This window comes from Zonotrichia leucophrys, chromosome 2, assembly GCF_028769735.1.
Source record: "Zonotrichia leucophrys gambelii isolate GWCS_2022_RI chromosome 2, RI_Zleu_2.0, whole genome shotgun sequence".
Taxonomy (NCBI): Eukaryota; Metazoa; Chordata; class Aves; order Passeriformes; family Passerellidae; genus Zonotrichia; species Zonotrichia leucophrys.
Genome location: NC_088171.1, coordinates 25,606,086 through 25,623,888, shown reverse-complemented (window position 1 = coordinate 25,623,888; position 17,803 = coordinate 25,606,086). Strand labels below are relative to the sequence as shown.

General features: G+C 39.0%; 1 protein-coding gene across 5 annotated transcripts in view; it reads right to left on the bottom strand.

Annotated features, from left to right (window-relative positions):
* Positions 1–302: 302 nt before the first annotated feature.
* PPP1R9A (protein phosphatase 1 regulatory subunit 9A) overlaps positions 303–17,803 on the bottom strand; it is a 131,455-nt gene continuing 113,954 nt past the window's right edge. For 2 of the 5 annotated variants that reach the window (XM_064704334.1, XM_064704331.1), the window contains exons 14-20: positions 16,237–16,324; positions 16,059–16,136; positions 12,742–12,940; positions 10,081–10,200; positions 8,194–8,217; positions 6,842–7,024; positions 303–5,877 (exon numbers count right to left, since the gene is read on the bottom strand). In XM_064704334.1, the coding sequence (XP_064560404.1) occupies positions 5,665–5,877; positions 6,842–7,024; positions 8,194–8,217; positions 10,081–10,200; positions 12,742–12,940; positions 16,059–16,136; positions 16,237–16,324 (905 nt within the window). In that variant the 3' untranslated portion in view covers positions 303–5,664. The remainder of the gene's footprint in view (positions 5,878–6,841; positions 7,025–8,193; positions 8,218–10,080; positions 10,201–12,741; positions 12,941–16,058; positions 16,137–16,236; positions 16,325–17,803) is intronic. The other 3 variants (XM_064704335.1, XM_064704336.1, XM_064704337.1) reach the window with 3 other exon arrangements.

Below are 17,803 nucleotides of genomic sequence, written 5' to 3'. Positions count from 1 at the left end.
TCACCTTCATATGAAGAAAAAACCCAATTTTTTCCTTTTTTTTTTTTACTTCTTTCTACATAGTTACAGAGTGTAAATGAGACCCACTTGGGGGCTTGTGAATCATGCCAATTTGGCTAAGAACTGTGATTAAAATAATCTTTGGCTGAGCAGAAGGAAGTGAAGAACAAGCAGGGCAAGGTACATATTCCCCTGGCCCCCAGCCTGACCCATGCAGCTGTCTGGTCATCCTCACCATTTACTATTTCTTCTGAAATGACAAAGAAAAGGGCAGAAAAGTGAGGACTCATTACAAATTCTAATAAAGATTCAGGATTTCTCTTTTTATTGCATTCGTTGTCTAACAACAACAATACTCATTGGCAAGAAATTTATTTACACTAACAAATTAACTTTAAACCACAAGGCTTTGTTGTTTGTATTTCAACTGTAAGAAAACAAAGGGCCACCATGATGCTTTCTTTTGATGTCTCCCAATAAGTAAATATTAAACAAAGTTATCCTGGGGAAAACTCAACAATCTAGAGAAGTTCATATCAACCAAGCACAAGAGAACAAGCTCAGACATGGCACTACTGTGTCCTTCATGCAGGTGATCAGACACCAAGATGTACAAACAAAAAGTTCAAGATAACATGCATTTCATATACATTTGACCTCTTTAAAAAAAGAACAGAAAAAGGAAAAAATCTGAAGCACAACTATCTCTTTAACCATATAAAAAGAAGCAATGTAAGAAGCCAATTTTTACAGTAAGCACAGTGCATTTTAGTCTTTTAGCTGCCTGGTCTTCTAGCAATATGTGTAACACTTGTCAGTGACCAGTGAGATACCATTGCAACGTGACTGGGAAATGTGAAAGCAGTTGCTGAGTGAATGTGTATGGGAAAGCATAGAGTCAGAGATGTTCACTGTGCACTCTTCACTTCCAAATGGGCTGGTTACTCCTATGTCTGGTGCCCTGAGATCCCTCTTTCCTTCAGACTCTTCTGCACAGGTCCCAGACTCACTTCCAGTGGTGGCAGTGGCAAAGCTCCCATTGGAAACCCAGCAGGAGCTCCGGGGTTACGCAGGCTGGATCTGACCCCGTGAGCTGTGAGCCCTCCTCACCTCTCTGGAAGAAGCAGGCTTCACCAACAGCTTGTTCTTAACACCATCCACACTTCCCAAAGAAACAGGCAGCCCAAGGCACTGCCACCAAACCTTCCTGTAAAATGTGCATTTTTGAAATCATTACTTAATGCCAAAAGTGAAAGTACCAGTTGGTACAGCTGGTTAGCAACAAAAAGCTCATTTTATATAGAGGGTTTGGAGGGCTCAATGTCATGACTAAGGTATTATAGCTTTGAAAAAGCAGTTCCACAGGTACAGAAAAAAGTCCAGTAAAATCCACAGGGAGGTGGACAAAAGGGACTGTGCCATCTGCAGATGACCCACGCTCCACTCTAGTGAGTGGGCAAGTCTCCTTGGATTTCACTGTCATCCTGCTCAGAAATGAACTGCTGAAAGTGCTCCAATAAAAATGAAGGTTGGGGTTAAAAACACAAAAAAACCCCCTGTGTTTCCTTGCTAGAACACTAGATACCAAACTACATGATGATCCTCTTCCATACTACTGTAGAACAGTATTCTGCACTATGTGCAAGGGTGGCATTTCTTTCTCCTCTTTCTCTTGGAAGTGGAACACAATTCATTCCCAAAAATGACACTGCCCACCTCTTACCAGTCCATGAGCCAGGAGGTGAAGGTGTAGCAGCTCAGGAGGACAGGAGGCTTTGATGGAAGCAACACAGTATGAGGAACCCTGATCTCAGGTGCCAAGCACCTCTGAATGTCAATAAAAACTAAGAGCTGGCAAATATTAAAGGAAAGCTTCTCAGTAATTCTAGTAAAAGCTCAGTTCTTGTGGTATCCCTGCAGCAGACTACAGTCATAGCAAAAGAGATGCCATTGCAAAAAATTTTTGAGAAGTTGGAAAAATACAAAAGTATTTGTATACACTGAAATACAAACATCTAATGCCATTCATCTTTTTATTAGTGGCTTCTGTTCCACTGTGTAATTCTAAGCCATGATCTTCAGTAGGCTCCGCTCCCAGAAACCCCACCAGGACCTGCTCAGGGCAGCAGGTGAAATGCAGACAGGGGCAGTGAAGGGTGCAGCTCCTTCCTCAGCCCCTGGCCCTGTCTCTTGGGCACACTGAAACCCAACAGGGAGCTTTAACAGGACACTGCACAGGTGCAGCAACCCACCCGTGAAGAAATGGGAATACACAAGCTGGGAGCAATTCATGTCAGCATGTTTGGTGATTTGAACAGAACAAGGAGCCACTGCTCTCCTCACAATCTCAGAATAAGCACTAGGGGTTTTAGGACTAAAGTAACCTGCAGTGTTTTACATTTCATTTTCTATTTTTGAGACTTCCACTTTTTCCTAACTCTCTGCTCTTCACCTTTTTAGAGGCTCTATATATTCACAACTTGCAATACTGCAGCAATGAGCAGAACTAGAATTTACAGAACTGGCCTCCCACCCTAACCAGGGAGAATGTAACTTGGGCCAGCCTGCTGCAGTCACCCAGGTGTAATGATGACACAAGCCCATGTCTTGAGGTATGGAAGCACCACACTGCCTGCACAGCAGTTCAGTGATGGCCAGGCAAGTCAGCCTAAGAAAAAACATTATTAGCTCCACAAATAAACACACAATGTAGGCAACATTATGCCTGCAGGTGAGCCAAACTGTGAAAAAGGCTGTCCAGCCATTCAGCACAGAAAATTTGTTTCTTCTTGTTCCATGAAGCCTCACATTAGTCTGACTTAGCATTGGTTTACAGGAAGTTTAAGTTAGGAATGATGAGACATCCATCCTTTTTTTTCTTATAAGTCATAATACAGTACAAGGGGAAAAAAATTGCAACACAACTTTAAAGATCCTATAGAATAGCAAGAAAAGTTTCAAAATGTGCTTCATGTCTGTTATCAGGTGACATTTCTGCACTTCCCAAGACTCAGTCACTGTATTTCATAAAAGGAACCACATAAATCTTTTATCACAGAAAGAACAGCAAAAACTCTTGTCATTGTTCCATTTCCTTAGTTTTCACATGTTGATCAAAATGCATTTTAATGGTTTTACTTTAAATGTAGCCCACTAGGTTTTTTTTAAGTCAGATTTTTGTGATGTTTTTAGTCTGAGAATAACAAAATAACATTATCACAAAGCAGTAAAAATCCCCTGAATACTTAAAAGACTTAAGTTGAATTAGTTATTCTGCAGAGTAAGAACATGATTTACAGAGATTAACTAGGCATCATTCTAAGGAGCAAGAATGAAAACTCAATATATAATGCCAAGCAATCTGCTCTGGTTTCTACATAAAAAAAGAACATGAAACAGAGACACCACCTTAGATTATTATATACAACCACTTAAACATTACTACAATGTAAACATAATTTAAAAAGAAAATCATCATCTAATGCATTTATCAACATTGTATTTAAAATATTAAACTTCCAGTTTCTTCCAGGTAACTTCTTTTATGATGAGAATGCTAATTTTATGAGGCTGTTAAACATTTGTATAGTTTTTCTCCTATGAATGAACACAGAAGGATCTACTGCAATGTGTAATTTTTTGTTAGCAGGTGTATTTTGCTGCTGGTGGTTTATCTCAAGAAAAGTAGAACAAGCCTTTAGAAATATCAGCAAGAATCTTTTATGGCAATTTCAATTTTAGATCTGAATAAAATATACATCAAAAACTTGTAGAAATTTGATTTGGAAGGAAAAATAAAGCTAATGCTAAGTAGATCTGTTGTGTATTAATTTTGAATGAACTAGGCTCTCTCAGTTTACAAACCATTTTATATGTCAAAGAAATTATTAGGATCAAGAGAAAAGTAACTATTAACAGTGCACCCTAAGTGTTCCAAATCTGAGCTTCAGAGAACTTTGCAGACACAAATCTGAATGCCATGAAGTACAGAGCAGAAGAGAAGCCAAGCCAAACTAAAACACACATTTTCTTCAGAGGAATTTTCAGTTCTAGGCCGGCGCATTTTTAGGTCCCAGATTCTAACTCTGCATCACCATGTTAAACAAGTTCTGGGTTTGCACAGCCAGATGAAGACTGCCATTTGCAGGCTGCACGAGTGGGCAGTGATGTTTCTCAAGGGCACACAGTGAGCTGTGGCTGTAGAGCAGCCAGCTCTGCCTGCAGCTCCTCGCTGGGGAGACCTGCCCGTTGTCTGTCCCTTCTTTGGAGGCAATATTGTATAGTTCAGTACTGCTGCTCAGGCAGTGGCACCACACACTGCTCCTGTCACACTCCAAACTACACAGCAGCCTTCATCCATGGCCTCACACACCCCAGAAATCCCTCAAGTATGACCACTGCTAAGCCATCGAAACATTCTACAGCCAAAGCCCAAAAATTCAGGTTTTGGTTGGATAGTCTTTAAATATATCAATCAAAACAGTTAAAATGTGGGAGCCTTGGATTAAGTAATCATCACCTCCATGGCAGCATTGACCTTAACAGCAATGTACTGAATTTAATTTTAACCAGGATCACTCATCTTCCTCTTCTTAAAGTGCACTTCTGTAAAAACTGAAAATCTACATCAGACTCAAGTTTGGTAATTGTTTCCAATACCAGCTTCATAATAGCACAGCACAACGTTTATTCTCCCAGTGCTTACTGACTGGAGAACAAATTTGAAGATGTGGGGTTTTTCCTGGGGAAAAACTAACTTGAAACAAAATAAACCCAGTTTCCTGTATGAAACACATGAAAAAAAAATGGAGTGTGCTATAAGAAAGTTGCCTACACACTGGGAGCACAATAAAATTTATACAGATTTATATGCTGTGCTCTAGTTAGAAATTTATCCTTGCTCAGATATCTAAAGGATAAATGTTATCCTCAGATTTCTATGTAAACCCACATAACCATTTAAGGCTTTGCCTCCTTCCTGGATTAACAATTGTACAGTTAACAGAAAGAGTTTCACCTCCTGTCCTTTATCCAGGGGGAATATTGACTCTCCTGTCAATATCTCCAGTGTATGAGAAGTCGCTGAACAGTTTTCAGAGCAGTGCAGCTTAAAGGTACTGACACGAGATGAAACTCAACTCCAGCAGACTGAACTGAGTATCCAAACACCGTAAAGAAGATGAACTTCCAGTCAGAAAGTCAAGTCAAATCTTATCAGACAGAGCACAACTCCTTTGATCCAGCTGAAGAAATGTTCCCCAACCACACTGACTGGCCTTCCTATTCAGAAGAGGTGAAGCAGTGGACATGCTCCTCGGCATCATGCTGGTTACTGAAGTGACCAAACACACAGAGCTCAACAGAGAAGAGTAGTTTGGAAGGAAACACCACCACACAAAAATGAAATCTGTTAGCTGTCAACAAGAACAGAACAAACCGAGAGGCTGGGATTGTTTCACATGGCAACAGCAACGAGCGTGAACTGGATATGCAGGAAAGGAAACGACACAATATAAATTTCCCTAGTCATTCTATGTACAGCCCCGTCTCTCTGTACACAATCCTGGGTGATGAACACAAGAAAGCTGAAGGGGCGTCAGAGTGGATAAGTTTCTCTTTCCTTGACATGCCTCCACTTGCCAAACACAGCAGCACTTCTGCTCATCACTGCTCATTAGTGCCCTCTGTTGCATCTGATGAACACTTATCTGTTTTCTTTGATCTCCTCTGCAGCTGCTCTTGTTCCTTCCTTCGAAGCTTTTCCCTTTGCTTTTCCATTTTCTCTTGAGCTTTGCGAGCCTTCTCCAAGGATGCTTTCATTTCCTTTAGCTTTCTTTTAATGATTGCTCTGTCCTGGGAAGATGTCATACCAAGAGCCTGAGGTGGGGAAAACAAAATTTAGAAGAGTTTCTTATGGTTTCATCTATCACATTTTGTTTTCATATTCTAGTAATAATTCTCCTTAGAAGACTGTAACAACAAAGTGAATCTGTCACAGGCTGAGATACATCACTGATATGAAAGTATTCCACTTCATGCTTTCCACTTCTAGAATATTAAAGATGAGATCTCATTGCTACCACTAATGTTGATTTTGTTGATCAAATAAGGCAAATAAACTATTTTATTGAAATCATCTAAGTCAACACCGAACAAGACTTCCAAATTCTCACTGCCATGCCTTAGTCAAAAGTTCACCAGCAGTATTCTAAGACACTTATAGTTAGTGAAGTGTCTCCAAAAAATACAGAAGGGAAATATCAAATTTGGACTTTCAGATCTACTAAGCTTCCTGCAACTACATTCTGTATTTTCGACTGAAGTAGGCTCATATTTTTACTACAGGAAACAATACATACTTTATACATCAAAACTGTATTTAGTTCTAACACACTACAACTGCTATCAGCTTATGCCTCCCATGTCCCATTAATCCATTCTTCCCTTGGTACTCCTGATATATGTCTATTCTCTTATATATTGTCTTCTCAGAATCACCCTTTCTCAAAATAGAGCTGGATGAGAAATATGTGCATGCAAATACCACTTCCACACACTGCTGTATGATTTGCACATGCAAATATGGGTACATTATATACACCAAGAATGTTCACAAAGCAAATGCCTTGCATTTCTGAAGCTTCTGAATCCAAGTGCATTGGGAATTTCTTGAAGTGTTGCTCTGGCTTTATACTTTCTGTTTATTTTTCTAGCCTATCATGACTCCGTACGCAAGGATTTGCTGCTTTCTTGGTGAATTCTTACTGTCTTTGAGATGATGCAAAGTGACGAAATGACAAAAAATACTATGGTTTATCTTGAAGTCCAGCCAGTTAATTACCTTGAGCTTACTGCCATCCAGCTGAAGGAGATGCTCCCCATTAATGTTCTGGGCACTGAATTCAGAAACATACTGTTCAAGGTTCAGGCTCATCAACCAGTGGGACACCTGCTGCACACTCCACTCGTGAACAGCGCGACTCTGACACAGACTGTGCTTCGGGGACTGTCCATCGTCAAGGATCTGCGACAAACATGTTCCATGTTATTATTAAAGGATAGCACAGATGAGTAACAACATTTTTCTGCACAAACTGCCAGCATCAGAGCACAGGTATCTGGACTATCTTTGCGCTACAATAATAACGATTTCACACTGCTGAATTACATCTCTATCTAACCAGACACCTAAGAATGAATCACAGAATCAAAATAAACTATAGAATCACAGAAGAAAAAGGAACTGGCATTCCTTTAAACCCAAGCTGGGACTGAAATGGCCGGGTGGCACAATTCAAACCATGGATGCTCCCATTCCTTCACAAGATTTTTTCCTTCAAATTAGCAGATTTCTAAAGAATGCAATGAATTGCGCATTCCACTTCCTGGGCTCATTCACAGATGTTTATTATTTGTTTAAGCTTTTTAAAAAGTATCAGGAGAAAATAAAACCCTCAGAAAACCACTGTAGAGTTCAAAGTGATGATATCAAACAGCTAGCAAGACTGACACTGTCTATGGAAGAAGACTTACGAGACGACACAGAGGAGTGGTACGGAACACACAGGGATCGCACAGCCCTGGCCCTGCTCTCACCACATTGTGCTGCTGTGGCTGAGAGCACAAACCCCACCAAAAAGGGCAAGTGTGGCATCAACTGCTGGAGTAGACCCATGTCCCTGCTCCGCCACTTTATTCCACCCACGGGTGTGCCAGTGGGGCCTGAAACAAAAGCTATTCTGTCTTGGCTGTAGACAGCAAAACAGCTGCTACAGGCTGCAGCAGCTGTCTGCTGTTAGAGCAGCTTTTACATTAGTTTAGACGATGCTGGGAGCTCTTTCAGCTTCTGGCTGTCCAATTGTCAGAGCTGGACACTATCATTTTCTTTTGCTATTGCCAGCATGAGCTCAGCACAGCTGATGCCCGGTCTGGTAGATTTCCTTTGACACAGACCTGCCTCCTGCTTCCAGCATACCACAAAAACTGCAGTTTGCTGTGGCCTTAAAAACTCTCAGCAACAATGAGAGGGCAACTCAAGACAAGGAAAGAGGAGCCAGTGACATCTGTGTGTTCTGTGCCAACAAAGGTGTTTGCCACACAACACCACAAGACAAGAAATGACTCTGCAAAAGAGACAGTACATTGGCACACGACGGTCACGCGATTCACCACAACAGCACGTTAGTATCTCACCTCATCATCAATCATATCCAGGCTCTGAGTGAGGGAGCAACAAAGAAACAGGAAAGAAAAGCATTATAGAAACAAAATACCAAACACATAACAGTATGTAAAAGTTCAGGCAACAGCAGCACCAAGGTTCGCAAACAGATATGGGTACTTAAAACCAACAAGAGTTCTTGAAAAATAATTATTTCCAGAAGCAAAGAGGTTGCATTGAAAGCTCACCACACAGATGATTTGACAGCTAAATCTGACACTTCATCAATGAAACCCTTCTAGAGTTCCTGATCTTGACACCCTAGAACTGGTGGGAACCTCTCCGATGGCTCCCATTTCCAAGAGCAAAATCTCCTTAATTAGAGCAGAACCGACTGCAAGAACTGGGTTCCCTCTCCACCCTTCCATTTTTTCTTTTTCTTTAAATGCTGACGGGGCTGCCTGGGAAGCCAGAGCAGAGGAGTGCTCACAGCAATGTGCTGTGGAAGGCTGAGGAGCAGCACCAGCCTGCTCCCTGCCCAGGGTGGCCAGGGAGGTTTCCAGGGCAGCTCTTGCTGAACATGCTGCCTCACCTGGAGGCAGCAATTTGGCACACAGCAGAGGAGGGAGAAAACACATTCATTTTCATGGACCTGCTCAGGCTTGGTATTTTAGAAGTAATAAAGTAGAGAGCTGAACACGCAAAATGGAAGGATTTTCAAGCTTTTAATTCAATACCACTCAGAACAGGACATTGCCAGAATCAAATACATAAGGGGAATTAAACATGGTAAGATAATGAAACACATCAAGGTAGTACTAACACTAAATAAAGTGCAAGTGATGACTCTGCTATTTTCAGTAATTTACAACAGATGCAGACCTCTGTGCTGTCTCCTTTTGTTAGAAATTTTTGCCATTAATTACCTGCAGTAAAAACAACCTCAAAAGAATGTCTGGGTTTGCAGACTTGCAGTTTCGGAAATAGAGTTGCATGGAACAACCCAAGTAAACCATGCAGGCAATAATAAAAATCCTACCTATCATTAAAACAACAAAAAAAAAGGTATAAAAGGTATAGATACTTCAAGTTCTCCCTCTCTATTAAAAACAATTTGGCTCAAATCTCACATGAAAAATGTGAAGTTCTTATGAAGTGTTTGTAAAAGAACAAATGTACAAGTTTCCTGACTCCACAGGATGTGCTGTCAGCTACTGTGAAATTGTACAGCCTTACCCAAAATTGAGTTACAAAACTAGTATCTTAAGAAGAGTATTTTCAATTGATTATATTCAGCTCAAATATGTCAGCAATTTACAGGGTTAGGAATGCCTTTTTACTTTATCATTGTATGAAAAAACTCTGGTTTAGAGTAATTGATTTCAAATCCACTGTGCAAAGCAAGCACAAAGAATGCAAAGTGGATCAAGACATACACATTATAATCAATACACACACATTCAGGTACAGTAACACACAATTACTGCATGTACAGGTCATTCCACCAGGGTAAAAACTGGGTAGGGGAAGGTGCCTTACATCTTAACTACATTTACCTAACTGTACTGTATGTTTGATATATCAAAACTGTCCCAGGCCTAGTTTAGTGTATTTATACGTATATCTTTATCTATGTCAATACGTACATACTTAATAAAAATGTACTGGCAAGTGTGAGGATATAGCATCTCTCTGGACACCAACTGCATTCCACTTCCCCACGACAGTACCAAAGGGCATTATTTTAAATTTTTATTATATGAACAAGAAAAAAAAAATCTTAATTTAGAAACCAAGATTAATTTCTGTCTCTGATCCTACTGGCTAAAACCTTTCTTTTATTATTTGAGTAATCAAGCGAGATTCCATAGGAAAAAGAAAACAACTTTTTCCCAAATGAAACAATTTCACCCGCATACCTCATCTGACGACAGTGCTAAGGAGTGCGAGAAGCCTGGTGTTTTAGGTTCTGCTCCTAAACCACTCAAATCAGCTGAACTTGTGCTGCTGGGACTGAAATCATCATTGAATGTGAAATTCTGTGGAGAAAAAGAGGAGTGAATGAACAAATTATCGTTTAGGTGCAGCTAAAAGGGGAATTTGCTTTCTGTCTTCCATGTTGGCATAGCTCAGGAGTGATTTCAATCATTTACCAAACCAATCACAATACACATGAGGAAGCCCAATGTTTTATAGTGTTACTATTTACAGGTTGCACAGTATTTTTACCACTCTCTACTTCATGAGACACCTTTGCCAGCTTAATGCCTCATGAATAACAAAGGTGTCAAAAAGCAATTTCCAGACTCTTAAAATGCTGGCTCTCATCCTGGAGCTAAAATACTGCTTCTGCAGGTAAATCACTAGCATTTGCTGTCCTGCAAATACTTAGGAGAAGCGTAGCACAGGCAGTAGCACAAAGAATAGGACAGAGAATTAATGAACAGACAGAAATGAAAACTCCTATTGAAAGAGCAAGGAGAATATGCTGTGAATCCACTTCTGAGTCCCAAATAATCTCCTTGAAAAGTGGAAGGATCCTCCCTCTTTGCCTATGCCTTTAGAAAAAAACTGAAACTGAAAGTAAAAAGTATCTTTGGGTAGTGAATATAAAACAAACTTTGTTTTTTCTTAACAATGCAGTGAGACACATCACATCTTACAGCAAATAATAGTAAAAGCAGGCACATATTTTTCAGGAATACAACAAAATTACCATTAGAATAAGACAAAAATTAACAAGTATTTCACACTAAAGGGAGAACAATGAGAAAACCAAAATATACAAAAGATTAAGGACACCATGATAATCCATTTAACTTGAATACACACTTGACAATACAGAGACCTCTACTGTCTACTCTAACATCTAAATGAGTATTAAATCCAATTCATCTTTGACCTTCACTTTAGAAACTGAAACAAGAGAAACAACAAAAAAAAAAATTATCCTTCTATCAGCCCCCCTCAAATACTTGACCTGTCTTTCCTGAAAATAGGGAGACTTCCAAAAATGTCAAGTGCTGGTTCTCTCAGTTTTGCTGGAAATCTAACTAAATATTGGTATCATGCTGTGCTTTGAAAGCCGGAATAGCAGTACAGAAACTCTTAATTTAAGAGCCTGTGAACTTTACAGAGAACATAAGAATATTTTTGTGATCATTTTTCTCTCACCTACGTTTAGAATTCCTGTTCTGTTTTTCCCAGCTCTTTATAGAGGAGAAGAAAATCTGAGCAGCTTCCTTAGCTGCTTCCTTAGCCCACACAGCATTCTTAGGCCAGGAGTTCAACAGCTCTACCTCCTGTTGTGTGAAAAACATATTTTTCTTTTTTAAGTACTCTGATTTTTCTTTCACCTCTATTTTCTGCAAGCTTTAGCTTTACAATGATTTTAATTTTCAAATTTAATTTTCTACAGCAAAACCACAAAATAGCCAAGGCCTGGTAATAATTACGATAGTCCCCACAAACTCAGCCTAATACTGTCTAAAAGGGTATGCTTTTTCCCCTATTTGAAAACTATTTTTAAACAATGTTTGGTTAAATACATAAACAGGATTTATGGGTCTAAATTTTTTTTCCCCAAAAGAGAAGAGGTAAGCAAATAATTTCTGTTCAGAGATTTTACTGGTGGTCTTCTTTATCAATGTGATTTGGGCTGCTGTAAGCCTTGTGTTGCTCTCCCTGCCAGGTAACACAAGAACAGATATGACCTTGCATAGCCAAGAGCACAGCAGAAGTATTGCATCACCAGCTTCTGGCATCAAAAAAGTATGAAATGCCTGCGGAAACTGCTATTATGAACATGCATTTGGTGATAGAAGACAGAGAAATGAGATTTCTGATTCATATTCCTATACGAAGTTGAGAATCGTATCTGCTTCTTTTTACCAGACAAATATAAAAAATCAACTGCTGTAAGTCACAAGAAGTTATAGGCAAAGAAATATTTTCCAGAAGTGAAAACAAACATGAGAAAGCTAAGTATAATACTATAAATAAGGGTTATTTAAGGAATTGTCATGCTGAAACATTCATGCACATAGAAAGGAATCACACAGATGTATTAAATTGCAATATTTCATATTTACAGTTCAAGCATCTTCATACAGAGAATTAAATCCAACATCCAGCATGCATGACAAACAGATTTCATTACTGAGGAGAAAAAGGCAGATGACAGCATACAGCATTTCTTCACTTGCAAACACCTCATTTGAACATGGGTATTCCCACTACCAGTCCTGAAGAATGAAGAAAAGATCTATAACTGAATACACAAATCTAGCATTTGTTCAGTGGATCCAAATGCTAATTTCCACTGGCACCACTTGCTTTTGTTATGGTACAGCACATCACAGTTAGTTTACTGGAATAATGTACATTAAGACAGAGTAAAAAAGGTAGAACAGGGAATGTACAATGACAGAGATGTTCTGCTTGGATGGGCTGGTACCGTACAATGAACACCATGCACTGTTTATTGTAGTAGTCACATATTGGCCTGTTCTTTTTTCCAGAATCACAAAGCCAATAATGCCACTCAACACAGTGGGAATAAGGTAGTTTTTATTTTCTACCTTCGACCCTTTTTTAGCTGGGCTTAAATTTTCAGAGGAAGGTTCAGTTGAGCTGGTAGGCGACGGCAGGTTGCTGGAAGAGTTGGATCCCTTGCCGCTCTCTCCATACCATGTGAATGGTACACAGTGTGGGAGAGAGGAAGATCGCTCTGCTAAAGATTTAGTGTTTGCTGGTTTCTGCAGCATCTCTCTGACAGTCCTGTTTAAGAGAAAGGAGCAGGAATATGCATTAGATTATAAAAGAAGGGGAAACAAAATGCCACAGAGGCAGTTAATTGTAAAGAGTGACATTCACTGTAGCTGTGACTAAAGAACTGAGTGGCATGCAGCTGGTAGGGGCATGCCTGAAATATCTCCTTCAGCAAAAGAAAAAAACCATGTTCTTTTGATTCTTTTTCTAACTCAAGCTTTCTTAAGACAACATACACCCAGCAAATGGAGACAGATGCCAGCTGAAAATGCCTATACTCCCACTGTTCGGATGAGAACCAGCTCCTGTCAAGAAGCCACACGTTGTGTTTGTGCATTTCTGAGCCCCAGTGGTACCTCAGCATGATTAAATCATTAGACTCAGCACTGACCCAAGTGGGCCCTGGTTCCCAGAGAAAATCTGGCTTGGATTTTGAGCACAGGCAGAATGAGTCAGATGCATCTGTATCCATCTATGGAGAAGTTCCTTTGTTACAACAGCTAAATACGCATGAAGTACTTATTATCTTGCTTTTAAATTAATTCAATAAGAATATTGGTGGAGAAAAATGAAAGAAACACCTATGGGACTTTATCAGATTCTCTCTTTGCAATAACAAAGATTGCAGTAATCAAGTCAAAGGTAATGTCTAAATCATGCCTATAACATTATGCCTAAATTTTATTTCCTTATATATAAGGAATATATATATAATATATCATTAGTATAGTATGTAAATAAAAATAATTATGCAAAGTGTCTGCCTCCAAGAATTTATGCATGTGTCATAGAGCCATATTATTTACATCAATATATATTCATAGCATTAAAATCCCACTGCTCTTAGCAGCCATGTGGAAATGGGGTGTAGGTACATCTACCTCAACATCTACCTTCTGCACAGCTTCTAAATCATTATTAACATAATCACTAGACCTCATATTTTGTGAAAGCTCTTTTCTGTATGGATGAAAGTGAGGCTGTCAAAGGACCCCCACCTACGGAAGCAGAAGGACAATCCATGTAGCATTTAGCAACTAAAGGAAGGGGGATGCATCTGACCCAGTCATTTACTTCCCTCTCATCATCATTTCTTGCTTGAACATATAAAGTAAACACAAATGTTGTGGCCCAAATCACCTAACTTGATGCAGGAAAATATATGCTTCTTACTCAAATGTGGCATTTTTTCATGTCTATAGCATTATTGGCAATTTCAGGAAATAATTTGGGATTTTATTTACACATCCTGAGTGCTACTTTCTGGAAATAGCAAAATAATGCATGCAACACTCATCTAATAACTTTCTACATCAATCAGTTGCTGTAATGGACATAATTGTAACAGGATGCTGTCTCTTCATCATCTTCCTTCTTTCAAAGAGCTTATACAGCTTTGGCCTTGTAGAGAGAATATCCTCGCATTTCTTGTGAGGCAAATTCTTTGGAGTCAGTAACAAAAGAAGTGGCAATGCCTGCTTAAGAAGTTATGCTGAAACAGTTACACTTCATTTACCAGAGGTCAAGTAAGAATGAGAAACGCTCACAAATTTCAACTTTGAAAGCAGTATTAGACTTTGCTTTTAGCAAATATAAGTGGGATATGAACTGTATTAAAGAAATATTAAAAAACAACACAAAGAACTGATTTGTCACATGGACTAACAAGCAACTGATCTCTACAATGAGATCTGCTCTCTCTAAGGAAGACACCTGTGAGATCTCACAAACATCTGCAACATCCTGTGTTGGCATAAGGGTCATTTAAGGTCTTACAAACAAGTACACATTCATTTCCACCACCCTATGGCTTGGTATCTAAATGCTGTATAATCTCTAACACCCTGCTAAGGGCAATAGCTGCCTCACAGCCACACAGAGCGCAGAGATTTGGCTTTAAGAAAGCTCTCCCTGTCACTAGGGATGGCCAGCAGTATCACTGACTCAGTGTCAGCTGCGAGCAGACGCACTGGGACAGGTTTTCTGACACCAGCAGAGAGGTGACGGCTGCTGCCTGAGATCACTGAAGATCCTGCCAGATATTTGCAGAATACAAATGTACAAATGTATGCTGAGACAGAACACTGCACTTCAGCACAGTGTGCCTGAGGGAGTAAGGAAGGTTTCTTTTGCTTTTCTGATTTTATGGAGCTGCACAATGTACTTGTCACTGGCTCTCCACACACCAGACTGTCAGTAGAACTGCACAAATGGCTACATACTGATTTTCCATCATAATGTTTTTTTACTAGCATCCAAACTCTTCCTTTCTCCCAACAGCTCTTTTATCATGTAGGTTTTTTGCATTGTTTTATGTGCAGTTTTTGAGTTGCTATGTTCTTTCTAGACTTTTGGAACATACTAAGTTTGCTTAGCCCTCCTGACTTTATTTTGCCTTTCATACCTGGAACCAGCTATCATGCTGTGAACTCGTCAGACTTATAGGTATGTAAGGAGAGGCCTTCAGTAAAAATCTACACTAGCTTTTGCAGAGATTGCCTCCTGTCATTGTGAACATTCATTTATTTATTCAGAATTCTGATGCTGGTGATGTTGTGTCATCAGATCTCTCAATTCCTTGCCTGAAAGTTGTTGATGTGACATGCAGTCAGCATTTTTCCTATTTTTCAACTTAAGATGTTTCTCTTCAGAGAAAAAAAAAACCCTTCTGAAAGCATTCCTAGTGTGGGTGCTGCAAAGCTGCAGTGAACAGCTGCTGCTCAACCTCACTTTAAAAAAAAAAAAAACACGTGGAATTGTGTCAAGGTTTTTGGTTCATGGACATTATTAACTGACTGGATGCATCTTGTAGGGCTGCTCTGAAAATCAATTTCTGCAAATCCTATTAGTGGATGCAACAGCAGCAGTTGGATTCGATGATTCTTGCAAGTCACTGCTAGCTTGAGAAATTTTATGATTTTATGACATTATAAACCTCCAAGTATCTTTAGATTATATGTCAGCCTTTTGTGAGCCAAGAAATCTAGGTTTGTAAGCTCAGGTTATCTCAAAGCTTAACACTTATTCATGAAGTCAGTGGGACTGTTAATATTCCATCTGCTAGGATGGTTATGTTTTTCCAATGTTTCTGGCACACAATTTCTCACATCCCCAGTCTCACCCATACCTAGTGCCACAGGCCACCCTCATCGCTTCCTTCTCCTTCCGCTTCTTGCCCTTGCTTGAACTCCTCCTCAAGGGAGCCCTATAAGAATATCAGAAAACATCAGGAAACATCTTAGAAATTTTACTTTCAATCCTTTTAATGAAGAAGAAAATGTATTTTAAATTAAAAAAATGCTTACCCAAGATCTGCAAGTTTTCTCTTTAGTTTTTCTGTATGCCCTATAGTAGGGCCAGTTGTTCTTGCTGCCTGAGCACTTGTGGCACCATCTAGGATACATTTGTACATGGAAGAATGTACATTATTAATTTTAATTGGTACTTTCCATCCAGAATACTTTGTGTATCTTTTCATAATTAGATATCTGTACATGTACATGTGTGTGAGTATACAATTTAATTAGGGGAATTCTCATTTTTAGGAAGATGGTGTGAACAGGAATAAAAACAAATAATTTCAGAATTCAAAAATACACAAAAAATTTAATTGAAGAAAACCAAAAGTTAACATTGATTTAGTTTTAATGACTATGTAATAAATTGAATAAGAGAAATTATTAATAGGCAAACATTCCAGTGAATCAATTTTTAAACTCAGCCGTAGTTTGCTTATGTTTGTTTTTTACAGAATTCATTTGGTATGTATGCTTTACTTCCAAAATTACTACTAAAATTCTTTTTCAACTTTGGAACCCAGGTACCTTTTTTGATGGGCATGCTATGAAATAGTTAATCAGCTTAGCCAGAACATCTTTGTTAAACTGAACATGTAACCTAAAATCTAACCATTCTGAATTTAAAAACAAACAACAACCCTCCCCAAAACCTAAATGTAGCTTAGTTAATAAATCTGCCTTTAGGCATTTATCAATTTTTGATCTCTTCTGCCAATGCTATTAAATCCTAAAGAGGAAACAGGCTGCAGTATCTATAAATCCAAAACAATGAACCTGAGTCTGGCAAACATCCTGTGAAATCTATACAGAAACTAAAAGAATACACACTACTGTGTGTTTAAAAATTCAGACACTGTGACTGTTAAACAAAAAGAGCGTTCCCAAATACCCTAGAGGAAGCAAATGAAGGTCAGTCATTCATGTCACTTGTGGTTTGGTGGCTTTTTCAGTGTGACCTCAGACATACACAACTTCTAACTGGAAGCACTGCTGGGTTTGTGGATTTCTCCTTGGTTGCTGACTTAAATTAAACCCTCAAAATGAACCCCAAGCACCACAGCACTATCACAAGACAGTCAGCTATGTGTACAGAACTTTGTGTGTTGCTTTGTAGATAATATCTGCCCAAGTTTTCATTTGAGCAAACAATTTAATGTGCAATTAATTAGTTAAATCCTCTGAAAAGTAGGAAAATAAGCCTTTGGCAATACCCACACTAAAAGCCATACTATTTCCACCAAAGCAAGTCCTTATGTTAAAAAAAATAAATTTCTAGAACAGCTAACAAGCAACCTCATTCCAAAAAAGAAAACAAAAGAAAGGAATACAAAGAATGACAAAAGCAAGATGAAGTCTCTGAAGAAGAAATCCATTCCCCAAGGAGGCAGAGGAGAACTTTAGGCAATGCACACTCTGCATCAACCCTACACTGTGCACACTTCTTTCCTGTTTCCTCTAACCATTTATTTTTCACCTTTAATGCACACTTCTCATTTAACCACTGCCAAAATTGTCACAAGAATTAAAACTTGCAACATTTATTTTCACACTAGCTATTAACAGGCAAGTGGGA